This window comes from Rhizophagus irregularis, chromosome 9, assembly GCF_026210795.1.
Source record: "Rhizophagus irregularis chromosome 9, complete sequence".
NCBI classification, from domain to species: domain Eukaryota; kingdom Fungi; phylum Glomeromycota; class Glomeromycetes; order Glomerales; family Glomeraceae; genus Rhizophagus; species Rhizophagus irregularis.
In genome coordinates this window covers 1,144,596-1,162,245 of record NC_089437.1, presented here as the reverse complement: position 1 = coordinate 1,162,245, position 17,650 = coordinate 1,144,596, and the positions used below count along the sequence as shown (strand labels likewise).

The window sequence follows — 17,650 nt, the reverse complement described above, 5'->3', positions numbered from 1 at the left end:
AAATGTTTAAATAAACTGGCTGAAATAACAACGAACTTTTTTAAGATCTTTCATAATAACTTTTTTTAAAATAATGACTACTCTTTCAAGGTAATTTCTTGTGAAATTTTTAAAATATTTTTTTTCTTTTTACTCAAGATCTATTAAATTTTTGTAGATCTACTTTATATACTTCTTCTAATTCGAGTTTTTATACATTTTAGTGTTCTACCAAAGCCACGACAACAACTTTTAAGTTCGGAACAACAAAATAAGTATGAACGAAAATATGATGAACTTACATCTGTAAAGCCAAGGAAACAGCCACCTCCATATGGACAACGATCTGGTTGGAAACCAAAAACTCAGGAAGATTTTGGCAATGGTGGTGCTTTCCCTGAAATCCATGTAGCGCAATATCCACTGGATATGGGTCGCACTACAACAGTGAGTATAAGAGTTAATTTATATTATAAATAATTATAATAATTATAAAAATCAATAATATATCTAACATCATACGATAACTATCTCTACAAACCAACGTTTCTACCAACTATTATAGACCAAAAGCGTTGAATCGCTTGCATTACAAGTTGATGCTGAAGGAAACATTCAATATGATGCTATTGCGAAACATGGACATACTGAATCTCGAGTTATTCATTCACAATTCAAAGACTTGGTACCCCTCAATCAAAGAGCCGATATCGAAAAAGTTACTTTAGAAAGACCGGGCGAAGATGAAGTAAAAGAAACAACGGAAAAAACAAGAGAGGCGTTAGAAAAAATTGTACAAGGTAAATTATTTGCTAACATAACATGTCTTATAAGGATACCAGTAAGAAAATCATAGTGGTGTTGGTGACGGTAAATAATAGAGTGGATAAGCTGGATTTATTAGGAATTGGAATTTAAATCATCGTGATGATGAAAAAGAAAATGTGTTTTTTTAACGAGCTCAAAATTAACAACTATCGTCATTTCATCTAAAAATCGATGAATAAATAACCTGGAGTAGAAGACCTAGTTTAATTAGTGGAGATTCGTCGACAATCAGGAGAGGCTGAGAGTCTCAGCCAGACTCCTTCATCACTGCGACAACCATTGAAAATTTATATAATCTGTGATCGAAGGATGTTAGGTTTCGCTTTTGAAATAAGGACGAAAAAAAAATGAGAAAAAAGAGTAATATTATAATGACAACTTCCGATTTTTTGCGCATAATATGGAATATTGAAATAATTATTTAGTGTTTAGTTGATAGATTACGAATAGGGAAAGGACCTGAGGAAATTCGATTAAAATGGTATAAATATAATGATTGAAAGAGACTTGATTATATGCAGGCTTAAATTATGTTTACCGTCCCAATAATATAAGATTGATAAAAACATAATCAATGCGAAATTATGTTTACATCTAAATTATCTGAACTTGGCAGAATATAATTAAATAAAAATCTCCAAGTGCAATTGTCGCTTCAATTTATTTATTATAATTCTCGATTTTCTAGGCAAAATAAAAGCAGCACAGCCTAAAAATGTAAAAGTTAATAAACCGTTAGAACCAACATATATCCGTTATACTCCTGGACAGCAAGGTGAAACTTATAATTCCGGAGCTACTCAGAGAATTATTAGAATGGTGGAAATGCCTGTTGATCCAATGGAACCTCCGAAATTCAAGCACAAAAAGATTCCACGAGGTAAGGTTTAAATGTTCTCTATATTCATAAAAATTTGTGAGTAATCCACTACAATTTTATTAACTTTTTTTTTTATTATAGGTCCACCATCGCCGCCGGCACCAGTTTTACATTCTCCTCCTCGCAAAGTTACTGCTAAAGAACAACAAGAATGGATTATTCCACCTTGTATATCTAACTGGAAAAATGCGAAAGGATATACTATTCCACTTGACAAACGTTTGGCGGCAGATGGACGAGGGTTGCAGGAGGTTACAATTAATGATAACTTTTCAAAATTATCTGAGGCTCTTTTTGCTGCGGATAGACATGCTCGTGAGGAAGTAAAACAGCGTGCTTTGATGCGAGATAAACTTGCTCAAAAAGAAAAAGAAGAAAAAGAAAAACGATTACGTATGTTAGCACAGAAAGCACGAGAAGAAAGGTATGCAACTAAAATTATTTTCTTTGCATATAAATAAAAATATTAAAAGTTATACTTAATAATAGAGCCGGTATATCTTCAGCCTCTGGAGGAGCTACTGGAGCTGTTGCAGAGTCGGAATCGGAGTCTGAATCCGATGAGGAAAAAGTGAGAGAGAGAGAAGAATTAAGACGAGATCGACGGAAGGAACGTGAGAGAGAATATAGACTTTCTAGAATGGGTGCTGAACAAAGGGCAAAATATCTTGCTCGGTAAGATATCCTTTTGATATTATTTGATAGTTACCAAATTAAAGTAAATTTTAATTTTATTATTGTTTTTGTTTAGTGAGCAAAATAGAGATATTTCAGAAAAGATTGCTTTGGGATTGGCCAAACCAACATTGAGCAAAGAAAGCATGTTTGACGCTCGATTATTTAATCAATCTGAAGGTCTTGATTCTGGTTTTAAAGATGATGAAGGTAATTATTACATTTTCAATTTTATAAGTTATAATTTTCTGTCTTAATTTAATAACAATATTGGTTTTTTAAATAGCTTATGATCTTTACGATAAACCGCTGTTTGCCGGTGCAAGTTCTTCGAGCATATATAGACCTAAAAAGGAATACGATTCGGATCTGTATGGAGGTGGGAATGCTGAGAGCGTTAATAAAATGCTTAACGTAGACCGATTTGGGATTACAAAAGGTTTCCAAGGGGCTGACACCGCCCATGTAAGTGAAGTTCATTCAATATTCCTTCCGAATCTTAAATTTTAAGATAGCTAATGATAATATGTTTTAATTTACAGTCGAGGGACGGGCCTGTGGAATTCGAGAAAGAAGAAGCAGATCCGTTCGGTTTTAATCAGTTCTTGGATGATGCTAAGAAAGGGAGTAAACGCGGGTTAGATACATCGTAAGCATTTGTTTGTTATAGTCGATTGATTTTAATTTAAGTGTTTTAATAAATGTTAACGTTATTTTACTATTTATTAGAAAATCTGAAAGTAGCAAGAGCAAGCGTGGAAAATACTGACCAAACCACTTCTATCCAACCGACATCGGTAGTCCTTCCTCAAAAAGGATTCGGATTGGTAATAATTTTTGATGATTTGGGCTTTAAGAGATGATAATGGCCGTAAAAAGACATTTTTTACTTAGTGATCGATTATATAATTGTACTTACTAGGTGTGTGTATGATTTTCTGTAAAAGCAATCTAGTTTAATAGTTTCTTTGGTTGGACAAAATTGACAGAGCTAGTGTAGATACACTTTTGTCTAGTTAATGATAATGAGTGGTGTTTAGCTTTTTTCCAAAGATCTAGATCTTTAAGCTTCAAAAAATTTACTAAGTGAATTTCAGACATAACGTAATATTTTGTCACGTTTCACTTAGATTTGTAATAATAATCTTAATTCATCATGATGAGCATTTGAAAAAAAAACTATTTATTTGTTATATTATAAATTTATATTTACATGATTAACATAGAAACAAGAATTATGCACAGTTTAAATTAGTGTCGGACAACGGAATTTTTTTGGAATCAATAAAAATATTTTTTTTTTCTACATAAATTGATCAAATATATATTTTTTTTGAAAAAAACGTCTCGTTGTTTACCTCTTTGCCGTTGTCAGTGTAACGTCTAATACTGCTCGAAGTTATGACAGACGCACCACCTACACAATTTGCCTGCAAGTTTTTATCGTATATTAACATATTATGATTCCCGGTGTTTTTAACAAATAACTTAATAATTCAATAATTCTTTTGATTTGCTCAACAGATCGTTCGGCTAATAATTTAGGTTTAGTTTTTGGACACCCAACTTACGAACCAGTAGCAAATTTTGAAGAGTAGATATTTATAAAATTAGCGTTTTGTATGTGTGTTTTTTTTATTTTATTTTTACAAATCACCTTCAATAGCCCAGGTAGCAACGTCAAAACTTTTCAATATAGTAAGGATGGTGAATATCTTGGTTGTGCTTTACCAGAAAGGTAAATAGCTGTTTGTAACGTCAAATCTGTTAAATTCAAAATTACTTATTTAATACTTTATTTTAGCGTAAAAATATTTGATGCTGAAACTGCTCAACTTGTGAGTGAAATTCCGAAGAAACAAATTGTTGAAATCGGATTTTCACCAAAGGGAACATATATTTCCACTTGGGAGCGTCCAGGTAGTTCATCGATCTTTTTTTTTATTGCTGATTGTACTGATCTAACCCTTTAAAATGCGTATTAGTTAAATCGGCAGATGGATCGGTTCATAAAAATTTAATTATCTGGGAAGTAATAACTGGAAAACAATTGATTTCGTTTACCCAAAAAAGTCAAAACAATTGGTTAGTTAATTTTTCGTTTGTAATTAATATATTTTGTATGTTTGGTTAAACACATTAATTTGTTATATTATTTACATACAGGAATGTTCAATGGACTGAAGACGAAATGTATTTTAGTCGAATGGTTACTGGAGAGGTTCATTTTTACGATAGTAAACGTTTGGATGAGGGGATTACTAATAAATTACGTTTGGAAAATATTGGCGATTTTTCCATATCACCTGGGAAGAGTGCCTCTATAGCTGTATTTATTCCCGAAAAAAACGTAGGTTATGATAAGTTTTACTTTATGACTATTTCTGTATAAATTGTATTCACTTTTTAATATAATTTATGTGTTATAGGCAGCACCTGCTATCGTTCGAATATATTCCATTGCCAATTTTAAAGTTCCTTTGGCACAAAAGACATTTTATAAAGCCGACAAAATTCAAATGAAATGGAATGATTCGGGTACTAATTTATTAGTTTTAACCCAAACTGATGTAGACAAAACGAATAAATCATACTACGGGGGTAAATACATTTTAATATATTTAAGTTGTTTTAAAAATATATATAAAAAAACTAAATTCCTTTTGATTTTTAGAGACAAATTTGTTCCTTTTATCAGTGACAGGCAGTTACGATTGTCGCGTTATGCTTGGTAATCGAAGGATTTTTTATTGGCAGGATACGAGTAGTCATAATTAATTATATTAATGTTTTTTCTATTAATTTAATAGACAAAGAAGGTCCGATCCACGATGTTACATGGGGTCCAAGTTCAAAAGAATTTGTAGTCATCTATGGATGTAAGTAATATTAGTATATGTTTTTTTCTTTTGACAAAATTTTTAAAATAGATAATTTTTCTTAAATAAATTAGATATGCCTGCAAAAGCAACGTTATTTGACCATCGGGCAAATCCCATACATGAATTTGGTACTGGCATATTCCGTAACACCGTTAGATTTAATCCTCAAGGACGATATATCCTTTCTTTATGTCGATGCAAACCTTTTTATATATTGAATTATAACGTATTAGAACTTTTAAAATGACCTTAATTCTTTTATTTCTGATTTTACTGGTGTTCATAGCTGGATTTGGCAATTTGAAAGGAGAAATGGACATTTGGGATCGTAAAACATTGAAAAAAATAGCAGAAATTGAAGCTCCCAATTCATCTGAAAGTTCCTGGTCGCCAGATGGGATATATATTATGACAGCAATATTAAGTCCACGACTTCGAGTAGATAACGGTTATAAAATTTGGCATTATACTGGTAGTTTAGTGCATAATCAGAATATCGATGAATTATTGCAGGTTAGTTCTTTATTTTAGGATGAAAAAATTGAAATGTTTATTGAGCATGTTATTAATCGATAGATACAATGGCGTCCTACAAGTGTTGAATTTTATCCTCTGGCTGATTTGCCTCCAGCACCTGAAATAACAAAGGGTCTCGCGTCCCCAACAAAAACTGCACGTAAGTTTGTTGCTAATATACAACTTAATAATTTATCACAATTTTATTTATAATACAATGTATATTTGTTTTTAATACCAAGCAGCTACAAAAGCAGGTGCATATTTACCACCACATGCACGTGCTCGCGGTGCACCAAGTGCTGTCAAGGTATTCTTTTGTTCTCATTCCATAAACGTAATATATTAAAAATGCTTATTTATTATTCGTTAACATTTCGGATGAAAAGGTTCATGAAAATGGAGCTAAACCCGTAGGATCTAAAAATAAAAAGAAACCTAAACAAAAAAAGGAGGAAGAAGTTGCAAAAGAAACTGCTAAAGTTGATGAGACAGAGAATAAAGGTCATATTCTTAATGAATTTCCCGATTCATTTATAAATTTTCTATTAACATTTTTCAAAACTCTTTAGATCCAACATCACCGATAATAAGTAACGGTATTAATAATATTAATAATTCTGTTGACACGGTAAAATCTGATTCTGCGAGTCAATTATCGGAAAAGGATAAAAAGATTCGAAATCTGACAAAAAAATTAAGACAAATTGATGAACTTAAAGAGAGACAAAAGAACGGTGATAAGTTGGAACAAACACAGGTATTATCAAGTAGATTTATTTTTCTTATAATGTAAATGGTTCTTTTTTTTATTTAATTTTTATTTTTTCTTAATTTAATCAGATAAAAAAAATCGAGACTGAAGCAACATTACGGAAAGAGTTGGACCGTTTGAATCTTCAATAGATTATATTTTCAAAAATTAATTAAAAAGTACATAGTACATAATAATACTAGTAAAGATGTGTCACAAAGTTTTTCTAATTGATCTTAATCGTAAATAGAAATTAATTAATTTATGAATTTTTTCATAATCTTTATTTTAAAAGTTTTTTGATAAATATTTTTATTTGTCAAAAAACAATATTAGTATTTCATAGGCAAATCACCGCAGTAGCAATAATTCTGGTGAAACATTATCGTATCACGTACATCGAGGTTTTTTTAATAAATGGTTATTTCATAGAAAAACTTGTATGATATTTTTGTGGCTGTTCCTTTATAAAAAAAACATTTTTTTTTTCATACTATGTAAAAAAAAATTGATTTTATTCTTTTTTCTCAAGAACTTTATTTCATAACGAGCATTCTTGACTGAATAAACTTTTACTTATATAAAATTCTTTAGTTCCTATTTAATAGAAATGGAAATAGTTCGAATATACTTGAGTTTTTTAGTTATTATAAGTTTATTGAATTTTACGTGTGTGGCTGAAGTACCTGGAGTATATTTTGATCGGTACGTAATTCATACGTTTTGAATGTTAGGTATTATTTTTTATTAAACTCTTTTTTTTAAAAAAATAAATAGTATCATAACGTATGTCTTGGGATCAACTGATTACGAAGACGCAATTAAGGATCCGTATTTGTCGTACCTTGTAAGAAATATTTTCAAATTTTTTCAATGTTTGCAGCATAAATAAAGTTATCACAAAAAAAAGGTTTAGGTTCTCGATTAATTGTTGACATTTCTCCTTTTATTTTAGTCTAAGCAAGGGATATTATTAAAACATATACATGGAATATGGCATCCATCACAACCAAATTATATAGCAATGATATGTGCATCAAAAAGTGGGATGTTAACAGACTTTTCACAAGATCTAGGAGGACCTTCATTACCAGAATCATTAGAAGAAAAAGGAATTACATGGAAAGCATATATAGAAAATTATCCTGGTGATGGATTTAAAGCAGATGTATCAGAAGATAAATTATATGTTCGTAAACATAATCCATTTATTTCAATGAATAATATAAGAAATAATTTAACATTGGTATCAAAAATTGTTAATTCATCACAATTAAAACATGATTTAAAAAAAAATCAAGTTCCTCAATATATATTTTATGTACCAAATATTAATAATAATGGAGAAAATACTAATTTAACATACGCTAGTAATTATTTAAAAAATGAGTTTATACCTTCAATTCAACATTTATTAACTTCTACTAAAACTCTTTTAGTTGTAACTTTTGATGAAGCTTCTACTTATCTTGATTTTAATTTAGCAGATTTTAATCATGTTTATACTGCACTTATTGGTCCTAATGTATTAAAATCTTTTATACATGAAGATGAAACAAGATATAGTCATTTTAGTTGGGTACCTACAATTGAAGCGAATTGGAATTTATCATCTTTTGGTAATGGTGTTGATACTGATGTTGTTTCTTTAGACTTTAATATATTAATGTGAATTAAATGGGAAAAGGTGAAAGAAGGAGAATAGAAGGGTGGAAAGGGAAAATTTTAGTTTCTTTGAAAGTAAATAGGATTTTGGTGAAAGATAATTTTATTATTATAAATTTTTGTCATTTTTTCAATAGCCTTTTTTTTTTAATACGAGAAATCATAAATTTAATTTTTATATTAAACAATCATATAAAGAAAAATATTAAAGGGATTTAGATATAAACCATTTATTCACATACAAAAAAAAAAAATAAATAAACATAAAAGTTCTTTCACATTTACTCATTTTTAATTTTACCCAAAGAATTATAATCTTTAATTTTCCAAATTCCTAAAAAATAGTTTAACCTAATAATTGATAAGTCGATAGCCATTTTTATAGAATCTTTTATAAGTGAAACTTTAGAACCATCAACTTCATGCCAAGTAACAGATACTTCTACAATAGGCATATTAAAATATTTTGCTAATAATAATACTTCAATATCAAATATCCATCCTTCTACATGCATATTATTAAAAATATTTAATGCAGCCTTTCTTGTAAATAATTTAAACCCACATTGTGTATCTTTTATTGTTCTTATTCCTAATATATATAATACTTTATGGAATGAATGCATTAAAAAATTTCTAATAAATGATCTCTGCGTAAACAAAAAAAAAAAGTTAAATTGTGTTAAAATGTGATTATTATCTATGTGTGAAGGAAAAGGATTATAAAAGTTTACCTTAACTACGGCTTCAGTTTTTACTAAATGTGCCCTAGAACCAACAGCTACCCCATATCCTTCTTTTGATATAATTTTATTTAATTCCCTTTCTAAACAATCTAAATCGGAAAATTTTGTTGCTCCATCTGCATCAACAAATAAAATGTACTTTCCACTGGCACATAATATCCCCTAAATATATATAAAGAATAATTAAATTCCTATAATAATTCATCGATTAATTTAATAAAAGAAAACTTTCCCAATAATAATAAATAAAATACCTGAGTAACAGCTCCTCCTTTTTTTCTATTTTTTTCCAAAGTTAATACTTTTAATTCAACATTTTTATTAGATTTAGAAAAATCCAAAGCATAATTACTAGTACCATCATTACTGGCATCATCAACTATAATAATTTCGTATGAAAAATTTTTATCCGAATTTTTACGATTTTCTAAATGTTCTACTGTTTCTTCTAACATATTTGGGATTCTCTTTATTTCATTATATGCTGGTACAATAATTGAATAAGTATATTTAGGTGGTTCATCATGTATACTAGGCAACAATTGTGCTTTATCTGTATTAGAACTTTTGTAATATTTCTCACTTTCAGTTCGTGATCGTGGTCGCGGTGATGATACGATTAAACATATTATACATATTATCAACTATAAAAGATAATTAAGAGGTTAATAGGATTTGATTAAATTAATAATAAAAATTGCATTTGATTTTTTTTTTGGAAGTTATACAACTTACAACACGATTAGGAATCGTGCAAAACCATACTTAAGACTTACTCCACAAATTGCTACAATAGCGAGCATTATTAAATTAATTAATTCCATTTTTAAAGATTTTGTAAACCAAGGAGAATTTTTATCATATTTGCAAATTTAACGCATGGGAAGAATCTAAATTTTGTTGTTTGTGAAATATATCATACATATATACATAATTGCCGATCTTATCAGTTTACTGATAAAAAACACTACGAAATGGTCAATGGAACAATAATTTGACAAATTGCACAGATTCAAATTCAATTTATTGAATAATGATAATATGCTACGAAAATAAATATATAGAAAGTAACAGTGCAAATAATTAACAGTCAATTAATGTAGCTTCTACCAATTTAATCATGAATAAGCCTGTAACAGGACGGATCCGGGCTTGCAAATTTTATATCCAGAATGCAAATCCATATATAAATTTTTGTTATTAAAGCTTATACCGGAATTAGCAAATTAAAAAATAGGCCTGAAGCAACTTATTGAAAATATCAATTGCAAGCTTATGAGGAACAAATCCAGTTGCCATTATTTTGATATTTTTGGAATATATTCTGTTAATATTAAGAAAGAATTAATAAATATTTTAAACATTTAAGTAATCAATTATCAATTACCATTCTCTTCTAGTAAAACTCCACAATTCTCGCTGTCTGTAACCCATGAAGAACGCACATAATATGGTGATATTTTACGCCTGCAAATTTAATATTATTGAATTATGAATTAATATATAATAAAATGAAATGAATAATAATTAAATCATACTTTTCATGAAATTCCTTTATTTCATTAAATCTACTTAAGTCTTTTTCGTCAAAAATTACATGGGTAATTTTACTTAACGAAAAATCGGAGACAATTTGAGCGTCATGGTAACGAAGAGTCAATTCAATAAGCTTCAACCTATTTAATATTACATAATAAAATATAAATATACAAACTACCACGAATTATATAATAAATAATATTGAGGTAAATCAACAAACCTATCACGACATCCTTCATATAAAGCCCATAATTTGTTTATATTTTCTAATGGTGGCGGATAATCGATATAAACTACACAACGACGAAATAAACAATTTGGTAATCCAGTATCTGCAAAATAACGTTCCTCGATCTCGTCAGCTAACTTTTGACGCTTTGGATAATTTGAAAAGATAGTTTCTTCATCCAAGGGCATTAAATCAAATGTCTTAAATCATCAAAAAAGATTTACTTTTATTTATTTATTTATTTTTTTAAAAAAAGCAAAATTTTGTTAGTATACCTCCTGCAAATCTTCTATAGTAACTTCATCCGTATAACTATCTCCCCATTCGTCCATCCTTGTCAAAAATTCTTGTTTTGTTGATTCAGTAATAAATACCATATATCTACATTATAAGATAATTTGTCTTTTTATAACGCAAAATTTGAAATACAGTATTAACAATTTAAGTAAAAAAAGGTTTTACGAACTTTGGACTCAAGGGGATCAGCTTTAACGCATCAATACATTCCGTAATCCATCTAGGATGAATTATATCTCTTACACCTTGGCTGATAAGATTTTTGACTCTAAAGTCTATAGTAATATAAATAACTCACTAAGTATCTGCAAAATTAATGTTGAATATATATAGCAATAAATAAATAAGTTACTTGATGCGTCTTCAGCTATTAAATGAATTTCAGAATCAGAGCCAGGATGTTGAGAATAGCTACCTCCGTGTTCTTTAATCATACGCTCAAAATCTGATTTTGTATATTCTTTATATTTTGTCAACATTATGTCTATACGAAATATAAAAAGTTTTAACGTGTTATTATTTGAACAATCATGAAAGATTTAAAAGATTGAATAAAGTAATTCTCTTACGGAATTTCATATCTTTAAATATCATGGATTTTTCTTCTACCGGTCCTATATTGGAAGTAAAGGTTTCAAGCATAGTGTATTTCTTAACCTAAAATAAACAATAAATTAAATGAACAAATATAATGAAAAAGGTTAAGTAAAATCTGAACTGGCCTTACTCTACGTGGTGCTGCCGTCTTTCCTTTTCTCTTAACGGCTCGCGCGGTGGTACTAATTTCATCAAATTTAGATTCTCATTAATAATAATTATAACCATAATTTTACATTTTTGTTAACTTACACTAAATCATCTTCGGTAACTTTTCTGGACTGCAATCGTCCTGATGCCTGTCTGCGAAGGTTCATCATTTCTTAAGATAAATTAAAAAATTTAATATAGATACGATTAATGAAATAATTAAGTTGAGTAACATACCTTCATAATTCATTGCACTTTCCCAATCTTTATCCTCGCGAATTTTCTCAAATCGAGGAAATCTAAGCGTATAATTGGAAGCAAACTGATCTAATAATTTATATCCAATGAAGTTAATTCAGTGACATTTTATCTCATTCTCGAGCATTAAATTTGTAAATCGCAAATAATTACTTCCAGCAACAATTTCAGCTGCTTTAACTTGTACCACTAATGAACTAGACATTGATCAAAATCAAATTAGTAAAACTCACAATCAATAAATTCTCAACAAAAGTAAAATGTAAATGTTACTTTTCCGGATGAATTATCATATGAGGCTTGTCTTTACCAAGTTCAAGCCAATCTGGATGATTATTTGGGTCATATCGCTGCCAACCTTCATAATTATTTCTATGAACAATGTTATCAATTTAGTGGTAAACTTTCTTCAAACTTCAAGTAATTTTCATACATGTCACTTACTTAATATCTTCAGCTTCTTTCATCGTCTGACCAGTTCCAAATCGACAAAATGATATAAACCTTATAAATAAAATTTGAAACCCCGAATTTTAATAAGCATGTACATTTATTACAATAAAAAAGTTGTCTTCAAATAAAATACAACTTTGGGTTATCATCTGACGATGTTGAATCTCTTAGGCCACACATAAAACTGCCGAACATATTTCCACGTCTTCCGGCGCCAAAATCCGCACCTAATAATTTTTATAAATAACCTCATATAACTTATATTACAGAAATACCTATAAACTTACCTATAACTAACAAATCTAAACTATCGCCAAGGGAATCCAAGTACTCGGGCTTTATCTTAACCCAGTCATCAATCCTTTCATTAAGGACATATTTACTGGATGGTTTCTTAATGATAATTCCTTCTTGCCTATTTAATTAAAATTTTTAAAGTTAACACTATTATATATTTAAATAAAGTTTATTATACTACCTTTTCATAACAGCTTCATCTAACGCATCAATTAAATCCTTAGCCGTGCTGCCTTCTTTGTGACTAAGGAGTCTCAGGTATCCTGGTTTTTCAGTAACCAACGTTTTAAGCCATTCGTTTCTTTTCTGTAATGGTTGATCAATTACTGGCTTGTCATTGATTAAGACAACATCAAATACTACGACTGTTCAATATAATTATGTGTTAAAGCATGATTATAAAGCCCTAAAGATCAGAATATCACTAAAAAAGCATACAACAAGGTCTTTCTTTATTTGGGTCATTGGAGTGATCTTATCATATAGAAAATAATAGTTAAACATAAGAAATTCGAACATTAACTAAAGAGATAATATTATTATAAATACCTTTCCCGGCGGTTTTCAGAGTTCCGAATGGCTTATAGATATCTAATAAAGGATCATATACTACCATCTCTCCATCCAGAATAATACTATTAAAAAATTTGTAAAAGATGTCAACTGAAATTTTTGTTTTGGTAAAAAAATGATTTTAAATCAATATTGTTTACTTCTTAACACGCGGATGAAACAATTCAGCTATATATGGCGTTAATGAACCTTCAAATTTACTACCACCATATAAATAAGTATACTGTGTGGCTCTCCTAAAGAAATAGTTTGATATGAGGAATTTATCTTGATTATTACTTGTCTTTTTATTTAAAGTTGTAGCCTACCTTGAAAAATATTCAAATCTCCCATCTTTCATGTGTAATTGTACTCTTTCTCCGTCAATTTTCTCTTCTATCCAAAAATCACCACCCATAGTCTTAATAACATTCTGAACAGCAACGGGTTTAGAAAGCATAGGTTTGAATGGATGATAAAGAATAATATCCTATGGAAAAAAAAAGAAATTAATAATAAAATACGAGTTTTCGATAAATTTATATGTTCATAGTTCATCTTTATACGTACCGATATTTGAAGTCTAGTGTGAGGATCACTTAGATCTTCACAAACTTTTCTCAAATCGCTACAAACATTGAAAAGATTAGAAGCATCGGGATGAAATAATGAAAATATTGATTTTTCGCTGATTCCAATCTTGAGCTCTAAAAATTTATAATTAATTAAAAAAAAGGATCGCCTTATTACATACTTAAAAACCTTCATCGTTAAAGATATACCTTTTAAAATTATCCTTATAATCCATTTTTGTTCCATGGCAGTATAATCGTTAAAGAAATGTCGTATTACTTTTTGGTATTCTTGTCTTCATTTTTGAAAAATTTAATTATGATTAATTTCAAATGAACGTGAAAAAAAAATCGAGAGTCAAGATTATAACATACTTTCCGCTAGCTGCATTTAAAACATCAAGTTGATAATTTACATCTTCAATGGGCATTGTTCCACGACCAACAACTGTAGATCGAGGAGAAATTACTTCAAATGCTACAGATGCAAAATCACCAGCAGTTTTCTATTTGCATACCATCATATAATTAAAATTAATTTATTTAAAGTAATACCAAAGATACTGAAATTTCAAATGATTTAAGTCATACACTTCTCGAGCTTCCAGGCATCTTCCAATGAATTAATCTTTTAGCATAAACAGAATCTTTGGCTAATCCCATGACAGATATATAAGTTTTGGCAAGAACCATCTCTTTCATACCATAATTCGTTCTTTCTTTGTCAAGCTAAAACACAGATAACAAATTCAATTAAACATACATATCAATTTATATAAAAGACATTAAATATTCATCTTTATTAGAAAAAAAATTACATGTGGAAGTAATAGACGCATAACAGGATAAAAATCATTTCCATATTTACTACGATAATTCTATCCGGAAAATTATTAGCTTTATCGAAGAAATTAAAATCATTCAAAGGCTTAAAAAGAACTTCCTCTCACTTGTATAAATTTTGCACACTTTTTCTTTTTCGCGTCTCCACTCTCTTTAGAAACTACTTCTAAGAAACGGCAAAAGTCGCTAAATAACAGAGTTTCAGAAGTTAACACGCCTGTTTGAGTTAAAGAACCACTTTGAGTCGCTTGGTCTAAGATAGAAGTCATATTTTCTAAGCTATTTTGCAAAACATAATATTCTTGGACGGTTATAAATTATTTGAATGTATACCAATTTTCTAACAGTGAATCATTATTATTAACGAACATCACGTGCTTTTTTAAACCACCCATATATAATGTGGTCTAATCGGTAGATTGATAAAAAAAATTTTTTTTCTCTTTTTTTTCTCTTTTTTTTCTCTTTTTTTTCTCTTTTTTTTTCTCTTTTTTTTCTCTCTTTTTTTTTTATATCGGACAAAAGTTTAAAAATAATGATTGACATTTTATGATAAGGTAAATTACGCAATTCTTTATCATCGAAGACTTCATTGAATGATGATATTATTATTCTTTCCCCATCTTATCGACCATGAGGAAAAATGAAAGATTTACTTTAGCCAGTACCTGTCTGAAATAGCAAATATAAATAAATGATTAAAAACTCTTTAGCTTTAATACGCTTCTCTAATATTTGGTTTTTTTATTATGTATAGGTGTTATTGTACGTTCTTTTAAAATATTTGGTGAGTTGATATTTAGTTTCTTGAGTGTTAGAGAGGCATGATGATAAAATTTCGTTTGATTCGCAGTTTCCACCGAAAGGATAATAATACCTTATGATGGCAAACAATCCTTGGATGTCTGACCTCTTATATAATCTTTAATTATTAATGTTTGTGTTGTTTATAATACTAACTTTCACACTTACTCTTGACCTCTAAAATCTTTTGTAATAGATTCACTTTTGGTTGGTAAGATCTTCCGCGAGATATGAAGATACATTCCGTTTTATTAGCAGTTTCCATCGAAAGATTTTGCTCCCCAAACGTATCTAAATAAAATTTATAACAAAAAAAGGCCTGTGTATTTGACAAAAATCAAGGTTAGTTTATTTATTAAGTATTTACCGATTTTTGATATATGAGAATATTCTTGAGAGAAATGACGAAAATACACTGAATATTGTTAACGATAGGAATTGCCGTCAGAACGACACATGTCTTGATGAGACAAGGTTCTCTGATCTCTTGATCATATTCTTTTACAGATAAATGTAATACATTAATTTATGATAATATTACTAATTCATTTTGCATTTATTTTTTTCGGTTATATTAGGAATAATATTGGGAAGAGAAATCATCACGAGGGAATTGACCCGGTCTCCCGTGTGCTTGATATCCTGACAGGTGGGGATACTAACATTATACTAACCGAGATTTAATCGATGTAAATCCTCAAAATTTGAAGTATTATTCATAATTATTTTTGTACATTATGTACCGTAAATAAAATTTTTTTACAGCTAATATATATTTTACACTGTTTGTTTAATGTTTTACAATGTTTTACAATTTGTCAAGAAACAACAATATTACACAGTGAAGCTTGGCAATATTATAACTATAAGCTAAAAGAATATACAAGTGTTTCCAATTTGTATAGTCAATTTTCATAGGTATAGATATTAGACTTTCATCAATTTCAATTCTAGTGTGTATAATACGTGTATAATACATAAAAAATTTCATAAAACTAATAATGCTCTAACTATACAAATCGTCTGTTTATTCTGTTTATTCTATTTCTTCTTCATCAGATTGCAAGAAGCGTAGTTGTTGTTCTAATTTTAAAAGCTTCTTCTGTTCAGTTAAAATTTTTTGCAGTTCATCATAGTCCAATTTCTCCTGCAAAATAATTTGATAAGCACTTAGTTGGCCTTGAGCAAAAGAATCGTTCTCTTGTTGTCTTTCAAATATTTGCTTTTGGATTTGGAGAAGAAGATCCAAAAACTTTCCCATGTTAGTGCCTGCTTTTTCTTTAGCATCGGTTATTAACTTTTTAAGGGTATTTTCTTCTTTTTGAAAATGAGGAAGATAAAACTTCAGTTTAAGCCCTTTGATTTCTTTTTTCAATTTATTAAAGTCAAGATCAGTATTAGGCGAAAATACTATGTCAACTAACTCTTGAAATTGACTGAGAGTTGGAGTTTCTTCATTTTCCTTTTTCAAACTTTCTATTTGTTGGTCCTTTTCCGCGATGGCTTGATTTAATTTTTCTATTTCTGCTTCTAATTGCTCCAATTTTTTACCATTTTCAATCAAAACGTAAGGTAATAATTCTTGTTGTCCCAAAAGCTTATATTTTTCTAACCAAACACTTGTACCATTTACATACATTAATTGATGATACATTACAACAACTTGACTTAGTTGCCTTTCTTTGATAAGTAAATTACAGTTGGAATTCCTCAAAGGATATAGGGCGGCACTTTCATTTAGCACTATCTTGCTTAACTCCTTGTTTTCGCTAATGTCAATACTTTCCAAATTATTTACAGTGACATTGTTAGCAAAACTGATTCTTCTTAAATTAGGAAATTGCGACAAATTTATTTCCCCTTCAAATACCGTATTGTAAATATAAAGAATATTGTCAGAAAAACTAGGTGCACTATTGCTATTTTGAAAACTTATATGCTTTGTCTGTTTTTTCCAATCGTCAGACACGCCATTTAATTTTTCTTGTGCCATAGTAAAACAAACAGAATTCTTTTATTATTATAAAAAATCTCCGAGTCGACTGAATCGTGATTCTGGCCAAAATAGCTCAATAACTGATCGGAAAAAACTTTGGTTAAATAAAATTTTTAAAATTGATTATATGCTATAAAA

At 29.1% G+C, this 17,650-nt stretch overlaps 6 protein-coding genes across 6 annotated transcripts; 3 read left to right on the top strand and 3 right to left on the bottom strand.

Annotated features, from left to right (window-relative positions):
- The first annotated feature begins 17 nt into the window (after positions 1-17).
- Positions 18-3,671, top strand: OCT59_029287 (uncharacterized protein). Its single transcript, XM_025323301.2, has 10 exons — positions 18-90; positions 204-426; positions 545-779; positions 1,496-1,687; positions 1,769-2,111; positions 2,177-2,362; positions 2,439-2,572; positions 2,649-2,827; positions 2,905-3,011; positions 3,092-3,671. Exons 1-10 carry the CDS (start codon positions 74-76, stop codon positions 3,129-3,131), a joined length of 1,656 nt encoding a protein of 551 aa, XP_025173523.2. The 5' UTR covers positions 18-73; the 3' UTR covers positions 3,132-3,671.
- Positions 3,672-3,697: 26 nt separating this feature from the next.
- Positions 3,698-6,666, top strand: OCT59_029286 (uncharacterized protein; the record flags this gene model as incomplete). The annotated part of the gene is made up of 16 exons (XM_066142867.1): positions 3,698-3,794; positions 3,887-3,956; positions 4,029-4,100; positions 4,167-4,282; positions 4,348-4,447; positions 4,529-4,712; positions 4,792-4,963; positions 5,037-5,093; positions 5,173-5,241; positions 5,316-5,420; positions 5,519-5,757; positions 5,821-5,920; positions 6,006-6,070; positions 6,150-6,264; positions 6,333-6,520; positions 6,604-6,666. Exons 1-16 carry the CDS (start codon positions 3,764-3,766, stop codon positions 6,664-6,666), a joined length of 1,746 nt encoding a protein of 581 aa, XP_065994604.1. The 5' UTR covers positions 3,698-3,763.
- Positions 6,667-6,966: 300 nt separating this feature from the next.
- OCT59_029285 (uncharacterized protein) lies at positions 6,967-8,470 on the top strand. The gene is made up of 3 exons (XM_025311247.2): positions 6,967-7,219; positions 7,292-7,361; positions 7,470-8,470. Exons 1-3 carry the CDS (start codon positions 7,125-7,127, stop codon positions 8,184-8,186), a joined length of 882 nt encoding a protein of 293 aa, XP_025173521.1. The 5' UTR covers positions 6,967-7,124; the 3' UTR covers positions 8,187-8,470.
- OCT59_029284 (dolichyl-phosphate beta-glucosyltransferase) lies at positions 8,197-9,766 on the bottom strand. Its single transcript, XM_066142858.1, has 4 exons — positions 9,661-9,766; positions 9,180-9,569; positions 8,914-9,087; positions 8,197-8,829 (listed from the first exon to the last, which is right to left on the bottom strand). The coding sequence occupies exons 2-4, from the start codon at positions 9,378-9,380 to the stop codon at positions 8,461-8,463; spliced, it is 744 nt and encodes a 247-aa protein (XP_065994603.1). The 5' UTR covers positions 9,381-9,569; positions 9,661-9,766; the 3' UTR covers positions 8,197-8,460.
- A 155-nt stretch (positions 9,767-9,921) lies between these two features.
- On the bottom strand, positions 9,922-15,039 carry OCT59_029283 (uncharacterized protein). Its single transcript, XM_025319566.2, has 27 exons — positions 14,820-15,039; positions 14,688-14,747; positions 14,461-14,598; positions 14,245-14,375; positions 14,080-14,165; positions 13,868-14,004; positions 13,627-13,787; positions 13,459-13,554; positions 13,295-13,380; positions 13,184-13,219; positions 12,927-13,110; positions 12,736-12,863; positions 12,585-12,675; positions 12,440-12,499; positions 12,269-12,367; positions 12,149-12,192; positions 11,975-12,064; positions 11,840-11,909; positions 11,718-11,769; positions 11,560-11,647; positions 11,343-11,474; positions 11,160-11,265; positions 10,969-11,074; positions 10,685-10,893; positions 10,464-10,601; positions 10,313-10,392; positions 9,922-10,249 (listed from the first exon to the last, which is right to left on the bottom strand). Exons 1-27 carry the CDS (start codon positions 14,979-14,981, stop codon positions 10,224-10,226), a joined length of 2,796 nt encoding a protein of 931 aa, XP_025173519.1. The 5' UTR covers positions 14,982-15,039; the 3' UTR covers positions 9,922-10,223.
- Positions 15,040-16,036: 997 nt separating this feature from the next.
- On the bottom strand, positions 16,037-17,645 carry OCT59_029282 (uncharacterized protein). Its single transcript, XM_025319565.2, has one exon. The coding sequence runs from the start codon at positions 17,507-17,509 to the stop codon at positions 16,553-16,555; it is 957 nt and encodes a 318-aa protein (XP_025173518.1). The 5' UTR covers positions 17,510-17,645; the 3' UTR covers positions 16,037-16,552.
- Between the last annotated feature and the right edge of the window lie 5 nt (positions 17,646-17,650).